General features: G+C 38.2%; 1 protein-coding gene across 1 annotated transcript; it reads right to left on the bottom strand.

Annotated features, from left to right (window-relative positions):
* Positions 1 to 12,873: 12,873 nt before the first annotated feature.
* slc26a10 (solute carrier family 26 member 10) lies at positions 12,874 to 18,938 on the bottom strand. The gene is made up of 18 exons (XM_028583281.1): positions 18,486 to 18,938; positions 17,823 to 17,933; positions 17,501 to 17,658; positions 17,194 to 17,358; positions 16,961 to 17,113; positions 16,788 to 16,870; positions 16,553 to 16,700; positions 16,353 to 16,466; positions 15,968 to 16,045; positions 15,786 to 15,881; positions 15,213 to 15,319; positions 14,812 to 14,881; positions 14,445 to 14,627; positions 14,279 to 14,333; positions 14,001 to 14,089; positions 13,857 to 13,911; positions 13,630 to 13,736; positions 12,874 to 13,527 (listed from the first exon to the last, which is right to left on the bottom strand). The coding sequence occupies exons 1-18, from the start codon at positions 18,748 to 18,750 to the stop codon at positions 13,489 to 13,491; spliced, it is 2,076 nt and encodes a 691-aa protein (XP_028439082.1). The 5' UTR covers positions 18,751 to 18,938; the 3' UTR covers positions 12,874 to 13,488.
* Between the last annotated feature and the right edge of the window lie 877 nt (positions 18,939 to 19,815).

The raw sequence follows: 19,815 nt of genomic DNA, 5'->3' as shown, positions 1-19,815 counted from the left end.
GCCGGCAAATGAAGAAGGGTCCCCGGGTTAAAGCCTAAACATTCCGAAGGGTTAGGTGAAGTAGTCGAAAAAAGACGAAAGCAACGCGAACAGTCAATTAGTATTAAAGTAGGATTCAAATCGGCGGCAGGGTCCTTTTGTCGAAACAGTATTTCCACGAGAGCAAATCACTGGAGTAGGCCCCCCGAGCATGGCCAGCACCGCGTCTGCATTTGAGGATTCAGAGGAAGAGGGGACGGAAAGAGCCCTAGGTGATCCTCACTTAAACCTATATAGCTTCAGGGTTTTCCTATAGCATGGTTAAAACCGGCAACGTTTCAATAAAATATTTCCATGGAGATATTGAAAAGTGTAGTCCATTTCCTGGACAAATGAGAATGACCTCGTGGTTTAATCCAGCAAATCGGTCGCTGAACCACGGAGGAGGGGTAGCAGAAGCGTTAAAACGGAGGTTCCCCAAAACATGTGACTGGGAACCCTCTGAGCTATTACCAGATGGGACAATAGTTCAACAAACAATTAGGGATAGTGGAAGTGATGGTGAAATAATCCACTGTTGCTACAGTGATAAAAATAGCCCAGATAGGCTAACATCCGCGTTCTATGATGAAAATTATGAAAAATACTTGTATAGAATAATGCAGGAAGGAGCATTGGCAGCCAAACACACGGCCGGGTAATAACCCTGTTCGGGGATGGGAGCTTCCAATACTCACAAAAAGATTGTGTGCGCGCACTAATTAGACTGCTACAGAACCACAAAAGTTGTGAATGGGTGATATGTTGTCCAGAAGCGGTCATGCGGGAAATAGAGAAGGCTCTGTTCTGCCCGGAGCCGCTATACCCGGACCTGTTTCTGCGCAAAGATTCCCTGATCACAGCACGTTCATTTCTGTACAGAGAAGCTGTATACAGCTTTGCTGTTATTGGTATTTTTAGTCCAATAACCGCTGTTTTAATCAACATTTATTCACCAGATCTTATCTTGGTTTAATTGTATTTCTTTTAATGTTATTATTTCGGCCAGGGAAGCTGCTTTGTTGTTTTGATATTTTTTAAACTATAATACTACATCTAGCAACATATATGTAGATATTATCATAGTATGCATTTCTTTACCTTAATAATATTTTGGTCTTATTACTGGTGAAATATTACAGTAGGCTGTAAGACAGAACACGATATGATCAGAGTTGGGCGCATGCAAAGCCGATTTCCCACAATGCAATGCCGGCATTCATTTCAGAGAATCAGACAACGATCAGCGAGTCTTTAACACCAGCCTCGCTTCAATATACATATATATAATCAGTGGTTTTGTCATCAGCAACAACACGTTGCTCAGTTTTGTTCCAGTAAGTTATGCACCATAATAACGTTTAAAAGAATCCGCGTGTATATATCTATGGTCCTGGTAGGCTTAAATTGACCTAACAGCGCCACCTACTGTTGTGGAGTGCGAATTACAGGACATTTGTTAGAAAATGAACCTGCATTTGTGTGTGGATCTGAGGGCATTTGTGTGTGGATCAGCAAGGCGGAAAGTTAGTGCCAAAAGTCACGTGACAGTTTTTTGTGCTTGTAGAATTTGTTTTGTACTTGAAGGATTTTTTTTTGTACTTGAAAGATTTTTTTTCCGTACTTGTAGAAATTGTTTTGTACTTGAAGGATTTTTTTTTGTACTTGAAAGATTTTAGTTGCTTGTTATTTTTTGTCATTGAAGAAATACGTTTTTGTATTTGTAAAACATACTGTATTTGTTTGATAGGTAGGTTTCTTATTTGCAGAACAAAATGCATTAGTTTGTGAATGATGTTTTGTATTTGCAAACCACACTGAGTTTGTTTGTGAATCATTGGGCGTGAGTAAAACACATTTTGTGTGTGTGTGTGAGGTTTTTGCATGATTCTAACTCCATAGGGTTTGCTCTAATTTGCACTAGTTCTACTTAGTTTGCTGAGTTCAGCATGTAGAAAACAGTGAAGAAATTATTTGCGGATTTTAAACACAAATTCATGTTTTTTATTTTTTGGATTGCTTTTAATTTAAAAATATTGGTGATATGTTTTTGTTCACTAATGCTGTTACCTATTGATTTGCTTTGGTTCACCACATAGAGTAGTAGAAAAATAGTTTTTAATTGGAAGTTGCCTATCTATGTCATTTCCGCCACACACTGTCTCTTCCGCCACGCCATGTCATTTCCACCACAGCACATATTTTAAAGTAAAACATATAAAAAACATACAATCAAACCAACTATATTCAGTGGTGTTGACAATTGTGCAGTTAGGGGTAACATATGTGTATACACTTTGAGAAATACATGATTTTGAGCTATAATAAGTAAATGAAATGTTCCAGTGACCTAGTATTAGGTGTTTTTTAGTGTAAACATTGTAAAATCCTTACAGTTAAATTTTTCGAAAAAATAAATAAATTACAAATTTGAATAGAAATGTGTGTGCTATTTAATCAAATATATTTATAACAGAAGATATTTAATTATTTTCTCTTAAAAACACATGTTTTGGTATGTGATGGAAATGACCGTTTTCTTGGACTGTCAGATAAAAATGGTAATAAATATATATTATTCAATACAAATCATCACAGCCAACTTCAGGGAAGGTTTCTAGACATATTGAGAAACCACCTGAGATTAAAAAACTTTTGTAGATATGTTTTTATTTTCTGAAACTGTCTAGCTCAAAGAGTACCATAGTTGAAGAATTACCCATATATATATATATATATATGTTACATTTTTTATGTTTGCTTTTACTACCTTAGCACTTGCTGTTAAACAAACTGCTTGGACTTTTGTTCTATGAACAGATTACATTCTTTACTACAGACAAATGTATGCTATCCTCTTTTCTTTAGCAGACGTTTTTGTATTTCCATATGTATTGTAACTTTAAAAAGATTTGGTTTGTATACAGGAAAATGCTTCAGAGAGAGCGTTCACTAATCCAGCCTAGTATGTTATCTAAATTAAATTAAATGTATATTCTATCTGCAGGGTTCGTATGGGTGCTTGAAATCCTTGAAAAGTGCTTGAATTTTGGATAAAATGCTTGAAAATTCTTGAAATTTCTTTCACAACAAATACCTATCTGACTGAATAGTTTGTTTATTAAATGGAGAAATAAAATGTTGGAGAGCCTAAAATTAAACCTGCTCGCTTGTGCATGTGTGACTGCGATCTGCTACCACGCCAAGACCCGCCCTAGGAAGCAGCTCGGTTGGGGTAAGGCATTTCACCTTGAGTGGTTAAGGTTAGGATAGCCGATTGGTCAGGGGATAGGACTTGTAAAAATGGGGTTACGTTACCTTGCGTAAGCATCATGGAAACCTGGCCAATAAATGCTATTGAAGGGTGGGTCTTAGGCACGGCCATAGTGGGATTCGTAATATCACTCCCGGCAGGTTGTTGTTTAACGTTGGCTGGAAGATGAAAAATACAAATTAGTTGCCTCTTGTAAAGTCTGCAAAAAAGACGTGCAGCTTTTCACAATGGGTGAGTCTGCGCTCTCGAGTCACATGAAGTAGCTATGTTTCAAGTAAGTCAACTGAAGTAGCCTACTGTACACGTTAGCGCCGGTTAGCGTCTATTTGTTTACGCTAGTAACTTGTAGCTAGGAATTCGCAGGCTAGTGACTGAGAGTACTTGCAGACCTGCCAACATGTACGCATTTCGCGTACGTGGCACGCATTTTGACCCTTCAGTACGCTTGTACGATTCGCTGCTCTCTAGGTACGCATTTTGTTGCATCTCTCATTTCTCCGGTTTCAGTTCCTATGCAATCTACATCTATGACGTTGATTCTGCCGCTGAGGAGTGGAGAGAAAAGCTTTCGGCCAATCAGAGCGCTGTATTTTAACCCTCCGCCCACCTGCCCCTCACTTCTTATATACTGTCTATGGTCCCTCCTAGCCAAATGCTTCGCGCGTTTAATTCAATTCAGTGCCTCAGCAAGCAAGCCAGGCTGTCCGGATAACAGTAGGCTTGCATGCAATGGCTGAACTGCCTCAAAAAAAGGTTTGGAACATAGACAGTATATATCGGAACGATTTCTTAACGGGAGAGATGGCTTTTCCTCTACATGTCCAGGCTACCTCACAGAGACAGTATATAGAACCTCATCACCCGTAGTCTTGCTACACGTAATATTACATTTTATCAGCGGTGGAAAGTAACTATAGCCTACCGTCGGCTACTTTGATTCAATTTTAATTGGGTATTTTTCATTTTCTCCTACTTATTAGGCTACTTCTAGTCCACCACAATTCAGAGTCAAGTAGGCTATTGAACGTTTTACTTAACTATTTATTTTATAGCTTTAGTTACTTTGCAGCGTCAGATTAATAATACAAAATAATGTGAATAAATTATGATGTATTTCATATTCACAAGCTACCTGCCAAGAATACTTCTGCTTCAATTTTGTTGAAAGTAACTCAAAAGTAACGCAAAAGTAGTGTAAGCATTACAATTCAGAGACAATAATATTGTAATATAACTAATTACTCTCAAAGACAGTAACTAGTAATCAATAATGTATTACATTTTGGAATTAACTTGCCCAACAATGGTGTCAATAGGCTAGCCTATCACACCGTCCATCCTTGCCATTAGTTGGGGGCAGTTAGAAAAGTGGTGGAATGGCTAGAAAACTAAAAGGTTTTAGAAAGGCCAGGTGCTGATTAACATCAGATAAAGGTAACAGTTAGGCTATTTATGTGATGTGATGGCAACTGACATAATGCAATGTCACCCATGTCAAATTTGTAAAAGCGTATCTGAAAATATCTGACCCATGTTATTTATTAGCCTAGAATTGTGTCTCTGTTAGGCTTCAATCTGTGTTTTTTTTTAGTAGTTGCTTTAGGCCTATTTAAAGTTGCTTTATGACGTGTTAACCTGGTCTGACTCTCATCTTTAACACAGAAGTACTTAGGCATATTTATTAGCTCTCTCTGCCTCCTGTTGGTTAGACTAACAAATATATGGGCACAAAATATTGGACAGGATATAAGAAAACATTTGTATAGTAGTTTCACTACACGTACAGCCATTCATCCACTCCTCTACACAGTAATAATAATTTATTGTAATCTAGAAGGTAGTGATGAGCCAAACAATGTATTTTCAGGTGGAAGAAGTTTCCATTGGCTATGCCTCCTGTACAATGGTTTGTTTTCAATTCAATGTTAGGAGTGATATCAGTAATTGTATAACATTTATGGTCTACTTGTATATGGTTATGGAGTAACTAAAAAATCTTGATTGGTGAAATTATATTATGTAGTATGGTGTTAGGTATCTCATAGTTTTCTCATTGGTGAGTGCAACGGTGGAGCGTATATTGGCAGTGGGTTGTCGGTGATGTCGGTTGTGCGCACGGGGGGTGTACTCATAAAATTTCTTCAAGGTTGGTAGGTCTGAGGTAGCCTCTGTGCTGGGGGTGTTGCACAATAACAGGAATAGGCCGGGAGCCAGGTCCACTCCTCAGGATGTTTTTTGCTACCTTTTTTTCACTATTATTTCCTATTATCTTATACCTAGGGCCATCACAAGTTGATAACGACCACCCCCAACTCGGCCCCGTTTGGTCTCAGGGGCCAAAAAATAGCCTTTTTGGGAAAAGCTTTTGGCGGAATGATGTAATTGTGAATGTTAAGGTACTGCAACTACATACATGGTCATATAACCCTAATATTTTAGCATGGTGTATCCTGACACATAGGGGAAACTAGCAGAAAAAGATTCTGGGGATTGCTGCCTTTTGCTGTCAAATATCAACCTCAACATACCCTAAAAGACAAAAAAATGTCTGTCTGCCTGACAAATTGTCATCAAAAGTGATAATTTTCAAGCATTTTATTATAGATATCACTGCCTCTAATGTACATGAAAACCTTCCCAAATGTATAAGCTTCAATTTAAGTCTAAGATGACCTTTCTAGCTGGAGGATTACAGCTGGTAAAACCAAAGTTCTCCACTGTAACTTAAATCGGAGAAAACATAATTTCAAGCATTACCATTCCATATGGGATTAAGCATTTTTTTTGCACATGAACAATATCTCAAACAAGAGTTGAGATTTGACCTATGTACTGCTATACTATATGATGTGAATTACCTTCCAAGTGAATACTATTAAGCCCCTAGGTGGACTGGGGTCAGGGTGTAAGATAAAACAATGGTAACCAGGTTACACCCATAAACACACTAACCCACTACACTACTGTCCACCAAAGACTAATATCCTGCATTCTTATACACTTGTATGCATCAATTTATGGTGGGAATACCTTTATTTATCCTATGAGAAGAAAAACACAGATGATATTAAAACAAAATGATGGAATATAAAGCAGTAAGAGGGCTTTCACATCAGGGACCTGAGCCTGGATCACAAAAGTTGACCCCAAAGCAATGAGGACAAAATAAAATAGGCTACTTATATTTGTCTTAAATGTGGTGAAGGGAGGATACTGGCGTTAGTGTAGGCGGAGCATTGGGGCCTGGTCGCTACGCACACACTACGCACTGCGCTCAGTGAGGAGCAGGTCAGTGAAAGATGAGAAAAGTCGTTCTGCATGTTCTGCAGTGTTAGTTTTGTTTGCTGTCACATTACTCGACCCCGTATTTGTGAATACAAATATCTGAAGTGAAAGTTCTGTCACAAAAATATGTTGTTGCGTATCATTGCACATTTTTAAGTGAGTAGACTACATGAATGCACTAACCAACCAACACCCTAACCGTTCATGTCATCCTGAAGTTATTCAGCAAAGACAATTTGAAGGTAAGTTGATCTATTTTTCTGGGTATGGAAACATTTTGATTCTATTGGGAGATTGGTGTCCTATATTTTTCTACATTTAAGGCACCCACTCTACTTCTAGATTGATTTAAGTCAAACTCAGGGTCTGGGACCTGTGGAATTACCAGTAATTATGAAGCGAGCCAACGTAATATCCTGACTGCCCATGCTAAAGGAGAGTTTGTAGAAGCCATGTGGGAAATGACAAGTGGCCGAGGTGAATATACAGAGAAGCAACAAAGAGATCTCAGACCACGTGAAATCACTCTGTCTGAGGAGCAAGTGCAGCAAACAGTACAAGCTTTTCAGAGTTTTATCAACCCATTTCAGCTTGAGACTTGTTTGAATTCAGTTGGAGCTGCTATGCCAGAAGAGGTGCGCTATGTGCTGAATGCCCTGAAAAAAAACTAAAAAAAAACTAAAAAGAGAAGTTCATCCGTGATCGATTTCAAACAAAAAAGGTCCTTTTCTTTGAACCCATCAAGAGGAACAGATTCAAGACAATGTTGTGTACCACACTAAAAGGAAGCTTGTGGCGTCAAACCAGAAAGGGATCCAGTACAAGGCCACAAGTGGGTTTATCTTTCAGATCTTCATCAAATCCCAAGAACTTAAGTGACAAATTAGCATCTCTGACCTAATGACATATCCCTTGACTCTGACGCCATACTACTACTACTTTGCTATTTCGCAAAAAACAACAAAGGAAAAGGAATTAATCACATGATCAAAGATGCTGAGAATGCACAACTTCCTTCTCTAAGCCAATGTGCTCTCATTCAAGATGGAAACTCCTCATTCTACATGCATGATGTACCACAGACAATGAAAACTATATCAGAGCGTACCTTCAAAAGTCTACCTGCTGCAGCTGAAACAGTATTCAGCAGAGACACTTACATTGATGGTCTTTATTCACCAACATCAGCTGAGCGAGATCGCAGAGGTTGTGGTGAACGTTTTCTAGTTAATGGGCTGAATGTTCATCGACCCACTGAGTGGAATTGTTTTCTCACAAATGATGAAAACATCATTAATTTACTTCTGGATCACAGAGATGATGTTGACAGTTGATGACTTGGCATAATACAGGAGGATGAAGAAAATGACTCTAACTGTTCTGATGTGAGGCATTTTAGTTTGGATATACTGCATGTAAATGATCACCCTCACATCTGTTTCTTCATGTTTTGAACAGATCTCTGGTAGAAGTTCTTTTGACATAACTCCAGCATTGCATTCTATCTTGAAAGCAGTGACTGACTGGGATCAAGAAACGGCCCTGGCATTTGCAACACACCGGCCCTATTTTTGTCAACAACCTAGCTTGGAAATTAGTAACTCTGCCTTCCAAGTTAATCTTTCCACACATGCATAAAATAACTTTATCAGTAGTGGCCCTTAGGGGTCAATAGGGGTCTATGGCCTATTGACCCCTATGGGCCACTACTGATAAAGTTCTTCATCCTCCTGTATTATGCCAAGTCATCAACTGTCAACATCATCTCTGACATGGGAGATAGAATAATCAACATCAACCAGCTGGCTGAAGATTATTCACAGGAACACATTTCAGCTCTCTTCTGGCCTTGCATGCGTTCACTGGTGCTGACTGCATTTAAGCATTCAAAGGCAAAGGGAAGGTCCGTCCGATAAAGATTCTTAATCAGAATTCAAAGTTTATTCAGTGAAGATGAGGAAGAGAAGGAAATGATGATTGAGAGTTTATATTCTACACTAATACAATACACTAACATGACCAGTCGTCAAAGCACAGCATGGATAAGCAAGCAAAAAGATCTAAGAACCAAAGAAATGTTTTCTATTTTATGTTTGAGCTGTATTTTTGTTTCGCCATTTGGCTGTAAAGAATTTTTACCTGTACAGGTTACTAATGTTTACTCAATTGAAGGTTGGCTTTTTGATAACAGACTGCGCAATAGAGTCATCTTTATTCCTTGTGTTGCGAGGACTTTGTGGACTTTAATAAATCTCACATTTGATTAATTGATTTTGTGTGATTGTACCCTATGTTGCACCCTGACCCCAGTCCACCTAGGGGCATAACATTACTCACTTTTTATGCAATTCACTTCATATAGTAGCAGTACATAAGTCAAGTCTCAACTAATGTTTAAGATATTGTTCATGTGGCCAGGGTAGCTCAGTCGGTAGAGCTGTGCACATATACAGAGGTTCCTACCTCGTTGCAGAAGATCTGGGGTTCGAGTCCAACTTTGGACGATTTCCAGCATGTCTTCCCACTCTCTTTCATTGCTTTCCTATCATTAAAGGCAGAAATGCCCAAAAACTAATCTTAAAAAAAAATATATAGATCTATCTATCTATCTATCTATCTATCTATCTATCTATCTATCTATCTATATATATATATATATATATATATATATATATATATATATACACACACACACAGTATAGGCCAAAAGTTTGGACACACCTTCTCATTCAATGCGTTTTCTGTATTTTCATGACTATTTACATTGTAGATTCTCACTGAAGGCATCAAAACTATGAATGAACACATATGGAATGATGTACTTAACAAAAAAGTGTGAAATAACTGAAAACATGTCTTATATTTTAGATTCCTCAAAGTAGCCACCCTTTGCTTTTTTTATTAATAAGGGAAAAAATCCCACTAATTAACCCTGACAAAGCACACCTGTGAAGTGAAAACCATTTCAGGTGACTACCTCATGAAGCTCATTGAGAGAACATCAAGGGTTTGGAACGCTATCAAAAAAAGCAAAGGGTGGCTACTTTGAAGAACCTAAAATATAAGACATGTTTTCAGTTATTTCACACTTTTTTGTTAAGTACATAATTCCAAATGTGTTCATTCATAGTTTTGATGCCTTCAGTGAGAATCTATAATGCAAATAGTCATGAAAATAAAAGGAAACACATTGAATGAGAAGGTGTGTCCAAACTTTTGGCCTGTACTGTGTATATATATATATATTGTTCATATGCAAAAAATATGCTTAATCCCATATGGAATGGTAATGCTTGAAAGTTATGTTTTCTCCGATTTAAGATACAGTAAAGAACTTTGGTTATACCAGCTGTAATCCTCTAGCTAGAAAGGTCATCTTGGACTTAAATTGAAGCTTATAAACTTGGGAAGTTTTCTATGTACATTTGAGGCAGTGATATCTATAATAAAAAATGCTTGAAAATTATCACTTTTGCTGACAATTTGTCAGGCAGACGGACATTTTTTTGTCTTTTGGGGTATGTTGAGGTTGATATTTGACAGAAAAAAGGCAGCAATCCCCAGAATAATTTTCTGCTAGTTTCCCCTATGTTTCAGGATACACCATGCAAAATATTAGGATTATATGACCATTTATGTAGCTGTAGTACCTTAATATTCAGAATTACAGCATTCCGCCAAAAGCTTTTCCCAAAAAGGGTGTTTTTTTTGGCCTCTGAGACCAAACAGGGCCGAGTTGGGGGTGGTCGTTATCAACTTGTGATGGCCCTAGGTATAAGATAATAGGAAATAATAGTGAAAACATCCTGAGGAATGGACCTGGCTCCCGGCCTAGAAGAACTCATCGTCTGAAACTGTTAACAGCGTTTTCTGTGCTTGTGAACTTGCGAGTTCATTCTTCCAAGAACCAGCACGAAGGTTCTCCCCAAGAACACAAGTCTGTTCTTTGCATTCTTGAGATTGAGAAACACCTAACCATCCATGGACACAACAGAGGTGAGTTACTTGAACACAAACGTTACTATTGTACAAGCAGCAACTGTTAACCTGCATTCAATTAAGCAGGCAAAGATGATACCATACTGCACATGTTTAGGTACCCAAACTAGCAAACATTTACATGTACATTCAATAAACATTCAATAAACATTCAAAACTTTTGTGCCTCATTTCATTTACCCGTAACATAAAGAGCTACAGCATACTAATGCTGCAAATTATTAGTGATGAAGAGGACCTTCATTACAATAAATAAAGAAGTTAATACGGTGACAGCTGTCTCTGTCACTAGACAGTCATGATGAGAGATGAAGCAGGGACCCCCTACTACATATACTGTTTAAAAGTGAGTTACATATTAAACAGTTACAATAACGTGCAGGGCAGCCTAAAGCCTTTACACATACCTTTTTTCCATATAATATTAGGCTATTAAAGTAGCCTTATAATTGTTGGCATGGTTTTATAAATCATGTTTTAATGTTAAAACATACATCTGGCACAGTGATTCCCTAGGATTAACTGTATCTGTCCATGGCTATTTTATGGAATACTATAGGCCATTAAGCATATCATCAGTGGGGTTTTATATTTGCTTATAATATGTTAGATTCAAGACATTTTTTTTTTTTGAAACTTCAAAAATTAAGACTTATTTGGAGGCCCCCCTACATTGACTCTGAGGACCCCCTAGTGGTCCCGGACCCCCTGTTGAAGATCCCTGCTCTATGATAAAGAACCTGCTGAAAGACTGTCATTCCAACATTTCACCACAAGATGGAAACAAAAGATCAGACAAAAATGCCACACAAGTTAAATGATCCTCTGCTTTGTCATGAGGAACATTATTATAATTGTATTATCAATATTGGTAGTAGAAGTATCAGTTCAGACTAATTATGTGTACTCTTGGTTGGGTTAGTGTGTGTGTTTTCCAGTACATTTCAACGCTTGCTGCTTTTGCTGTTTCTGTACAAATTGCATAAATTAGAAATAACAAAATACTTGATGTTTTATCCTTTTGTAAATTGTATTATTCCACTGTTTTTTGTGGTCTTTTATGTTCCATTTATTTTGGGTTTTCTTTTTATTTGGTTAGGTTTGGGTCAACTAACATAACTGTAAAAACATTTACACATTACCTGTAAGCACCTTTTCATAATCAAAGCGTTGCCATTAAATCGCTCACATTCCCAGAGGAGTTTGCAGTTACTTTTTTAATATTTGTGTGTGTGTGTGTGTGTGTGTGTGTGTGTGTGTGTGTGTGTGTGTGTGTGTGTGTGTGTGTGTGTGTGTGTGTGTGTGTGTGTGTGTGTGTGTGAGGTCTGCCGGTAGAATCTGGCTTAGTAAACATTTGGCCAGAGCCTTGTGTACCATGTTCTAATTGAAGTGGACTACTTCCTGCCAATTAGTGAAACACTCCTTGAGCTTAAAACCCAAAGGGTACAGTGTCTAGAGGGCTCTTTGAAATATGCACTGGAAAAAATGTATAACTTGGCTATCCAACATCAAGCAAGGAAATAATTAGTTTTTTTTCTCCCTTTTCTGTCCTGGTTTTGAACCCACACTACGTATAGTTTTATCAGGTCAAGGTAACAGGATTATGATGATGAGCGGTGGGAGGAAACCTTTAACTGTTGGAAAGCAGAGGGCATCATGGTGGTGAGGAAGACATCACTTTCAATATGGCATTTACAACCTCTGGTAAAACACACAAACATCTTATAACAGTTTTATAATGTACAAACTTTCTTTCTGCGGTAAAAACATTTAGTCTTATTTAGCAAATTTATATGAAAATTTACACAAATTGAGACCACTGTAGCTTGCATGTTAAATAAACCAGCATTTTGTATGATTGATGACTTGTTGTCTTACTTTCCAATTTTACCCCTTTTGGTGACAAACAAATCCTTTGTCTTTGTTGTTTTTGAATCCTGTATTTTTCACTTTTAATCATATCTCAGTGCAGACACACAGGTCTACAGTACCTCACCAAATACAAAGACTGCCGTTCTTCTCTCTTCAAAACTTGACACAGTGGCGTGCTTCACATTCCACACTGTTTCCTCCTAAAATGTATTCATACTTAATAACCACTCTATCCCATGTCTTGATTTAGAAACATATTACCCAATTTCTTTGATTTTATTAAAGGTATTTAAATTTAATGTACTAAATGTCATTTTAATTCACTGTGAAGTTCTGTTTTTGGAGATATATTTATTGTCAAAACAGCCAGTGGATGGCACAATTGCTGACAAATACAAAAGTCATTCACACAATATATCGTGCAGTCTCTCGGGAGTTAAAAAGACGAAACATTTTAAGACAGTATTGGATGGCATTTACTGTACATTCAATCATATATTTCAAAACATATAAATACACAAAGTAAAATACAACAAACTATTCAGTGCACTTTATATGAATCTGTATTGCAAACAAACAGAAACTAAATAAATATCACTATGCTAATATTCCAGCATACAAGACAATACAGAACAGAACGAGGAACCATTAACATCTGTCATATACAGCTTTATACTCATAAATCAAAAATTACATATTGTTTTTTTTTCTATTTTTTTACACCAAATATATGAGGAGATTGAGATTTGTTACTGTTTATCTATATCAGATTGAAGTGTGCCAGGAGTGAGTTCAATATCTATGAGAAAACTGCTAATACTGTAATGTAATAAGTATTGTAATTCATGACATAGTGCTACAACAGGCTACTGCTTCTTTGAAACACTGGTATATAGTGAAATCTGGACCAAAAGCTGAATCACTGCTATACAGCTGAGAGACATAATCTTTTCAACACGTAGAACTTTTATTGCCCTCTGTCTTTGTAGCCCAAGGCCCCTTGCTGCTGGGAGCATGACTCATCGTCACTGCCTCCTGGCTCATACCCAAACAGTCGTGGTGTTCTCTGGAGGTTTTTCCTACGGAAGACAACAGAAATTGCATTGTTTGTTTAGGACAATCTACATAATTCGTAACCAAAGTGTTTTTATATTTGTGAAAATTTCAACTTTCTAGCTTACCTTCTGCTGTTGAATATACATCACTGCATCATGAACAGTGACAAAAATATGTTGAGGGTTCATGTAGGTCATTAGACCACTTGATGTTAGGATCTTCAATACGCTCTCTAGGGGGATAGAAATCATTGATCAGTATTCAATGTATGCAAGTGAATAAACTAGTATAAACCCAGAATACCATAGGGGAAACCATAAGAAAGGCAAGAATTCAGACACATAGGCCTTACCATTGCAGTTTGCCAAATATACATAAACTCCAACTTTCTGGCATTCAGTACACATCTGCAAAAAGCCAATAGCGATCAATTATGGACACAATGCACAAAGAAATGGAGTGAAGTTTGAAGCATAATCTCTTCCTTTAGACTAACCTGTGTAAAGAGTCTTGCTCCAGCAACATCAACAAAAGTCACACTGCTGCAATCGATTAACACTGCCTGAACATCACTCTCAGATGTTTCTACAGAAAAGAAAAAAGGAAATGAAAGAAAAGCTTTGAAAGCTTAATATTATACATGTCTACAAAAAATTTAAATGCAACTGTCATTCGTAAAGGCCTATATAAATAACTATTGTAGCTTTTACTTTTTGGAACTATGTAAATGTATTATCACCCACACAGAACCACCACAATGTTTTCATTACTTACCAGATTTAAAGAACTCATTTTCTGAAGAAAAAGATGTGTTTGCAATGGCTCTTTCCTAAACAACAATACAAAGAGAAACAACAATAAGATACTGAAATTAAACTTTACAGTGTGAATTTAATTTTTTTTTTTAACTCCGCTCATTCAGTGATTGCAGTAGCCGTACCACAGTGCTAACGATGGCCTCTCTCTCCCTTTTCTCCAGGGCTTTCCTAGCTTTCTCTCGGCTGCGGATTCTCTCTGGCGTCAGGCCCAGCAGCCTGCTCATCTCCTCCCTGAAGAAGCTACGGTTGCCGTAGTAAATAGGCCCGTTGTAAGTCAGGATCTTCACCCCAGGTACCTCATAGCACTGAAAGGAAAACAGTAGCATCCTAACTTCATTCTAGGATAGTCTGCATCGTCTCTGAGATTATGATTATCACTTGTTGTTGGAATAAGAAATTTAAATTCTATTTAGTTTAATAAAAGACCTTGCGCTCATGTTAATCAAAATAAATACATATAAGTATTAAGCAGTAAGAGCATCCTCTCACCTTGCTGTGGTTCTCCAGAGGTCTGTAAATTTCTGTGTTGCTGGCCCGACCAAGCACTGAACAACCAGCCCTGTTGAACCATGAATCATCAACTTTAATTAACACATTATAACATATGATCTACATAGCTTGACAGGTATGAAGTGATTCTCTATTTCTCTGTGATGAATTTTAGTTCAGAGCTCCAAACACAGGACTCTCAATGCCCCTGTCAATTATAATTTGGTTGTTTGTGAAGCTTATAAGACCTACTTTTACATAATTCTTGCTGCAGATTATTGATCATCTCAGTTCATGTTCAACCCTTTCAGATGAACATGGTATTTCTTACAAGAAAGTAATCGGCGAGAGCACTCGCTGAATTGCACAATAGTATTTGTGCATGCAAATGGAAAATGTACCTTTGTGTGCGGCAGATGACGGTCATCATAGAGAAAACCACTCCGATAGCCAGGCCAAGATCCACGTTGAGTACCACTACAGAGAGCCAGGTTACCACCCAAACCATCTGCACCAGCCAGAACAATGTATTGTCTTGTCAGAATATAACAAGGAACATCAATGATGGTTAATTCCAGCAAAGCAATCAGTGTGTGCAACCTGTGCTCTACTAGCTCATGAGCCCATGGCCTGATTTATATCTGATTCTCTTTGGCTTGCAACAGTTATTGTTTCAAAATGCATGCATTATCAATTTGCAGGCAACTGTCAGACTGTATAACACATATTTTAATCCAGATGGGGTGAATTAAGCATAGTTTTGAACGTTTTGTAAATAACCTCAGCCTGAGCAGGATAATATGAGCCAATATGTTAATATACTGAAAAACCCAATTAGCTGTGCTCTGTGGGTCAGTTGTTGACCTAATTCACCATCTTCCTTTCATTCTCTTGTGTTTTATTCGTATGCATTGGGACCATATTGCACAATGCAGTTGTATGTCTTATATTGCTGTACTAATCTATTGCCTTACAAAGTCAATCCTGCTGATTCTCCACAGTTCAGGTAACTCCTGGAACTGCAGGAACATCTGCCTGAGGCTGGTGACATTGATGCATGCCAGGACTGCCTGGGGAGATAGATAAAGGGGGAGATGAGTGAAATTTCCCTCTTTCTTTCTCTCATTCTTGTACAGATACACACACACAAACACACCTTTGGTAGGAAGTAGAACAGCGGTCCAATCAGCAGCAGGACAACCAGAACAACCAGACTTGTGAACAAGCCAGAGAGCTGCAGGAACACACACAATTATATTTAGTATGTTGAGTATGTATTTCTCTGTTGATCATAATATTGGCTTTTTTTGCTGATGTCTTTAAAGCATCAGTAAACATATTAACTTAAATTTACTTGCTAGTGTTTGTCTTTATATTAAAGGCCCTTTCAATCAATTTGAGAGTGATAACAGAGTTTTCTTTTTTTATTTGTGTGACCCTCCTGTTTACATTTGAATTGCAGATTGGGCTATTAAGACAAAGAGCCTACCAGTGGCTTGTGAGTGTAACACACAGAAGTTACTGTATATCACGTACACTACCTGTGTGTATCCTCCAGCGCTCTCGAGTATATTAGTGGTGGCAAGAGTGGCTGAGCTGGGAAAGCAGGTGAAAAAAGAAGACACTGTGTTGGAGATACCGTGAGCCAGGAGCTCCTGAAATCAAGCACAGGTTCAAAACAAAAAGTTAACAGATTGGTGAGAACATGTCAACAAGCAGCTGTGACATTATCACACTTTACCTGGTTGGGATGTATGGAATATCCATGTTTATCGGCATAGATCATTGCCAGTGAAACCGACACAGCATAGCCAACGAATGTTATGGCTACTGTGTCTCCAGCAATGTCAGGAAAAGTGTGCAAGGCAGGCATCCGTGGCCCCGGGAATCTGAGAATAGGAGAATTCAAAGTCAGTGGAAGCTACTAAACTCATCACTGTTTTGTGGTCTGTTTTTTTTCTAATCTAAAAGATTACCCAGCTGGGATGTGGCCAACTATCTCAATGTTGTAAGTAGAGTCCAGCGAGGAGGCATAGGCCACACCTGTAGCAATAATCACCTGAAGAAGCAAACATAAAACCATGACTTATAACCTGTTGATCATATTGTAATTATGTAACCTAAACATTCATAAATCCAGTTGACTAACCGTGAGAATCTCCACGGGGATAGGTGTACGCAGGCGCTGCCGGTAACGCATGTTGATCTCCTTAACTGGCACCAGAACAGCCAAACACACCAAGGAGATCAGCAGCTCAGCCATGTTAGTGTGAGGCAGGTTCTCCATCACAGACGCTAAAGTCTGAACACACGAGTCAGTGAGCTGTGAGCAAACAGCACTAAATGCCCAAATAATAACATCCATCGTGAATCACTGCTTACCTTAAAGAGGGAAAAGGACCCAGTGTAGCGAGGGAGCCGCAGCCCCAGCATGCTTTGCAGCTGTGAGATGGTAACATGGAAGGCAGCAGCACTGGTGAAAGCTTTAACAATTGGCTCTGACAGATAGGTGGAGAGGAAGCCCAGCTGAAGACCAAACATACAGAGCTGGGGCACAAGAGATAATAATAAAAACAGAATTATGAGCTGTGTTGGCCAAAGCAAGTCTGCTAGTCTTTACAAAAAGACAGATCTCAGTTGCATTATTATTTTCATTTTGTGACTGTGTTTAATCCATAGGTTTTCTTACCATAATAATACCTGAGAGGAGTGCTACTGCTGAAGCAACTCCAATCCTCTGGGCCTCAAAGTCGGCCGCTTCAGACGAACTGGAGTTCATTTCCAGAGGAGTGGGAACCAGCTGCTCCACAACAGAACCAGTCATCAGACTCACCACAGCAAAGGTACCTGAGAATGAGCCCATCTCAGTAACAGTAGAACACATTATAACTGACACATTGAGTTCAGGATGCATGTGTGTGATAATGTAAATAATGTATTTATTTTGATTAATGATGTTTGGTATGCTTTTCTAGAATATACAATAGATGTTATATGGATGCAAGTCTTACCTGTGGACACGTGGCGACCTGTGCCAAAAAACATGTAGAGGACCACAGGGAAGAAGGAGGTGTAAAGGCCAAATATTGGTGCCACAGACGTGAGTAACGCGAAGGCCATGCCTGTTTAGGGAAGGACATTCAAAAAGACAGTTTATCAGCAAACACATTTTTTCCTAATTTATGTTCAGAATGTAAAATCTGTACTTATGGATGCTTATATGACTGAAGCACAAAAAATAATAAATATTAATAAATAATAATACTGACTGAGTTTTTATTTAGTATCTCCACTGTGATAATGCAGAGATTTTGACAGTTTAGCCTTAATTTCTATAAAATATAAACACTATTCTAACCTTGCAAATTGTTTTGGCATAGTTATTAATATTAATTATTACAATTATATTATTAAAAACTGTGTGTATTGTTAGGGTTTCATTTATAATAATAATAATAATAATAATAATAATAATAATAATAATAATAATAATAATGTTAATATTATTATTGTTAATATTGTTGTTGTTATTATTATCACCATGTTGGTATTGTTGGCTCAATTGATTCTAAAATGAAATAATGTAATACTCATACTATTAATTTAATACTTCAAATAATGTAAAAGAAAACAAACTCTCTTTTCCCTTTTAGATGATGTATTTGTAAACTCACCTTGCGGAATGTGAAGAATACCAACCGTCAGTCCCCCAATAGTATCTCCTAAAATCCATTTCTTCAGTCTGTATCTTGGCAGCCAGTTGAAAATGGGCACTCTCTCCCTCAACAGGTGAAGGCAGGCTTGCCTTGAACACCTGCACCTCCCGGCAAGCTTGTCCCGGAGCCGCAAACTTCCACTTGTGCTATCATCTGAGCCGTAGGCCTGTTTGAAGCGGTCCTCTGTGTAAATATTCCTGTACACAGCCACAGAAGCGCTCATATTGTCCCTGTAGAGATGAGAGATGATAGCTCACCATGCAAGCGCTGTAGTAGAGTCAGTAAAGATGTTAGACGGGCGCAATACATTTATAGCAGGGTCTGCCCTGACCTCAAGAGCCATTGCATTTTCCTGTCAGACTCTTCTTAGCCAATGACATGGCTCAAAGCTCAACCTATTTTGTTACAGTGTTGAACAACTTTTTTCACATCTTTGTCCTGCCTCAGACAACACAAAGGTGTGCTGGTCCAATTTTATCCCCTTACAAAAATCCTCTGGGTCCTACTGCTCGAAAGATTTTTTTTTAACACAAAGTAGAAAGTCAGGCATACAATCTGCCTTTCCTTCACTCACAACCCCTCCCTCCCTGCAAACACACACAGAAACACACACACACACACACACACACACACACACACACACACACACACCATCCTTTGCACTACACAGTATATCCTCCTTTATGTCCTTCAGAGAGCTACGAGGGAGGTACAAGCTCAGAGGAGGCACAATTAAGTCATACAATGTATACCACTGTGAAACGCCTAAAGAGATCAAAGTCGTATTGTTGGTGGAGCTGAGGTGTAACCTCAAACCATGTCTGTTAACGAGGAGTTCATTTCCGAGAAGGATGGATGTCTGTAATGGGTGGGTGTTTAAACTGTGTAGCCACAAGGAAAAGGGCTCTGCTACCCATGAGACCTCTGTGAAACTCAATCACACATGGCAGCCTGGTTCATGGATCAAACCACACCTTGACTCTGATCAGAGATTGTGTTTAATGAGTGAGATGTTGTTCTTTGTCAGATGGGAGTGTACAAGGGTTTTTTTTAATAAATACAAGATAAAACATGATGTGTATGTCTACTGGCCATAAAATATTGTGTGCAAAATGTAGCTTGGAAACCATCTTTATGATCAAAATAGAACATGATGTCTTCAACGTTTGTGAGCGTATGAGGCAAACGGAAATCACAATCTCAAGAGAGGTTCAGACTGACTGGTGGATACAAAAACAAGGGAAATGTATCTCTGGTGTAAGCCCAGTATTGGGTGTTGTGAATGGGT

The sequence above is a fragment of the Perca flavescens genome, chromosome 7, assembly GCF_004354835.1.
Source record: "Perca flavescens isolate YP-PL-M2 chromosome 7, PFLA_1.0, whole genome shotgun sequence".
In the NCBI taxonomy this organism is placed as follows: Eukaryota; Metazoa; Chordata; class Actinopteri; order Perciformes; family Percidae; genus Perca; species Perca flavescens.
This window is presented reverse-complemented; position numbering and strand designations above follow the sequence as displayed.

Bases quoted from the DNA above. Each gene is read 5' to 3' on its own strand.
- slc26a10 (XM_028583281.1), bottom strand. From the start codon at position 18,750: ATGAGCGCTTCTGTGGCTGTGTACAGGAATATTTACACAGAGGACCGC. The intron at 17,114-17,193 runs GTAAGCAGTGAT...TCGTGTGTTCAG, and splicing joins GGTCCTTTTCCCTCTTTAAG to ACTTTAGCGTCTGTGATGGA. The intron at 16,701-16,787 runs GTAATCTTTTAG...TCCTATTCTCAG, and splicing joins GTTGGCCACATCCCAGCTGG to ATTCCCGGGGCCACGGATGC.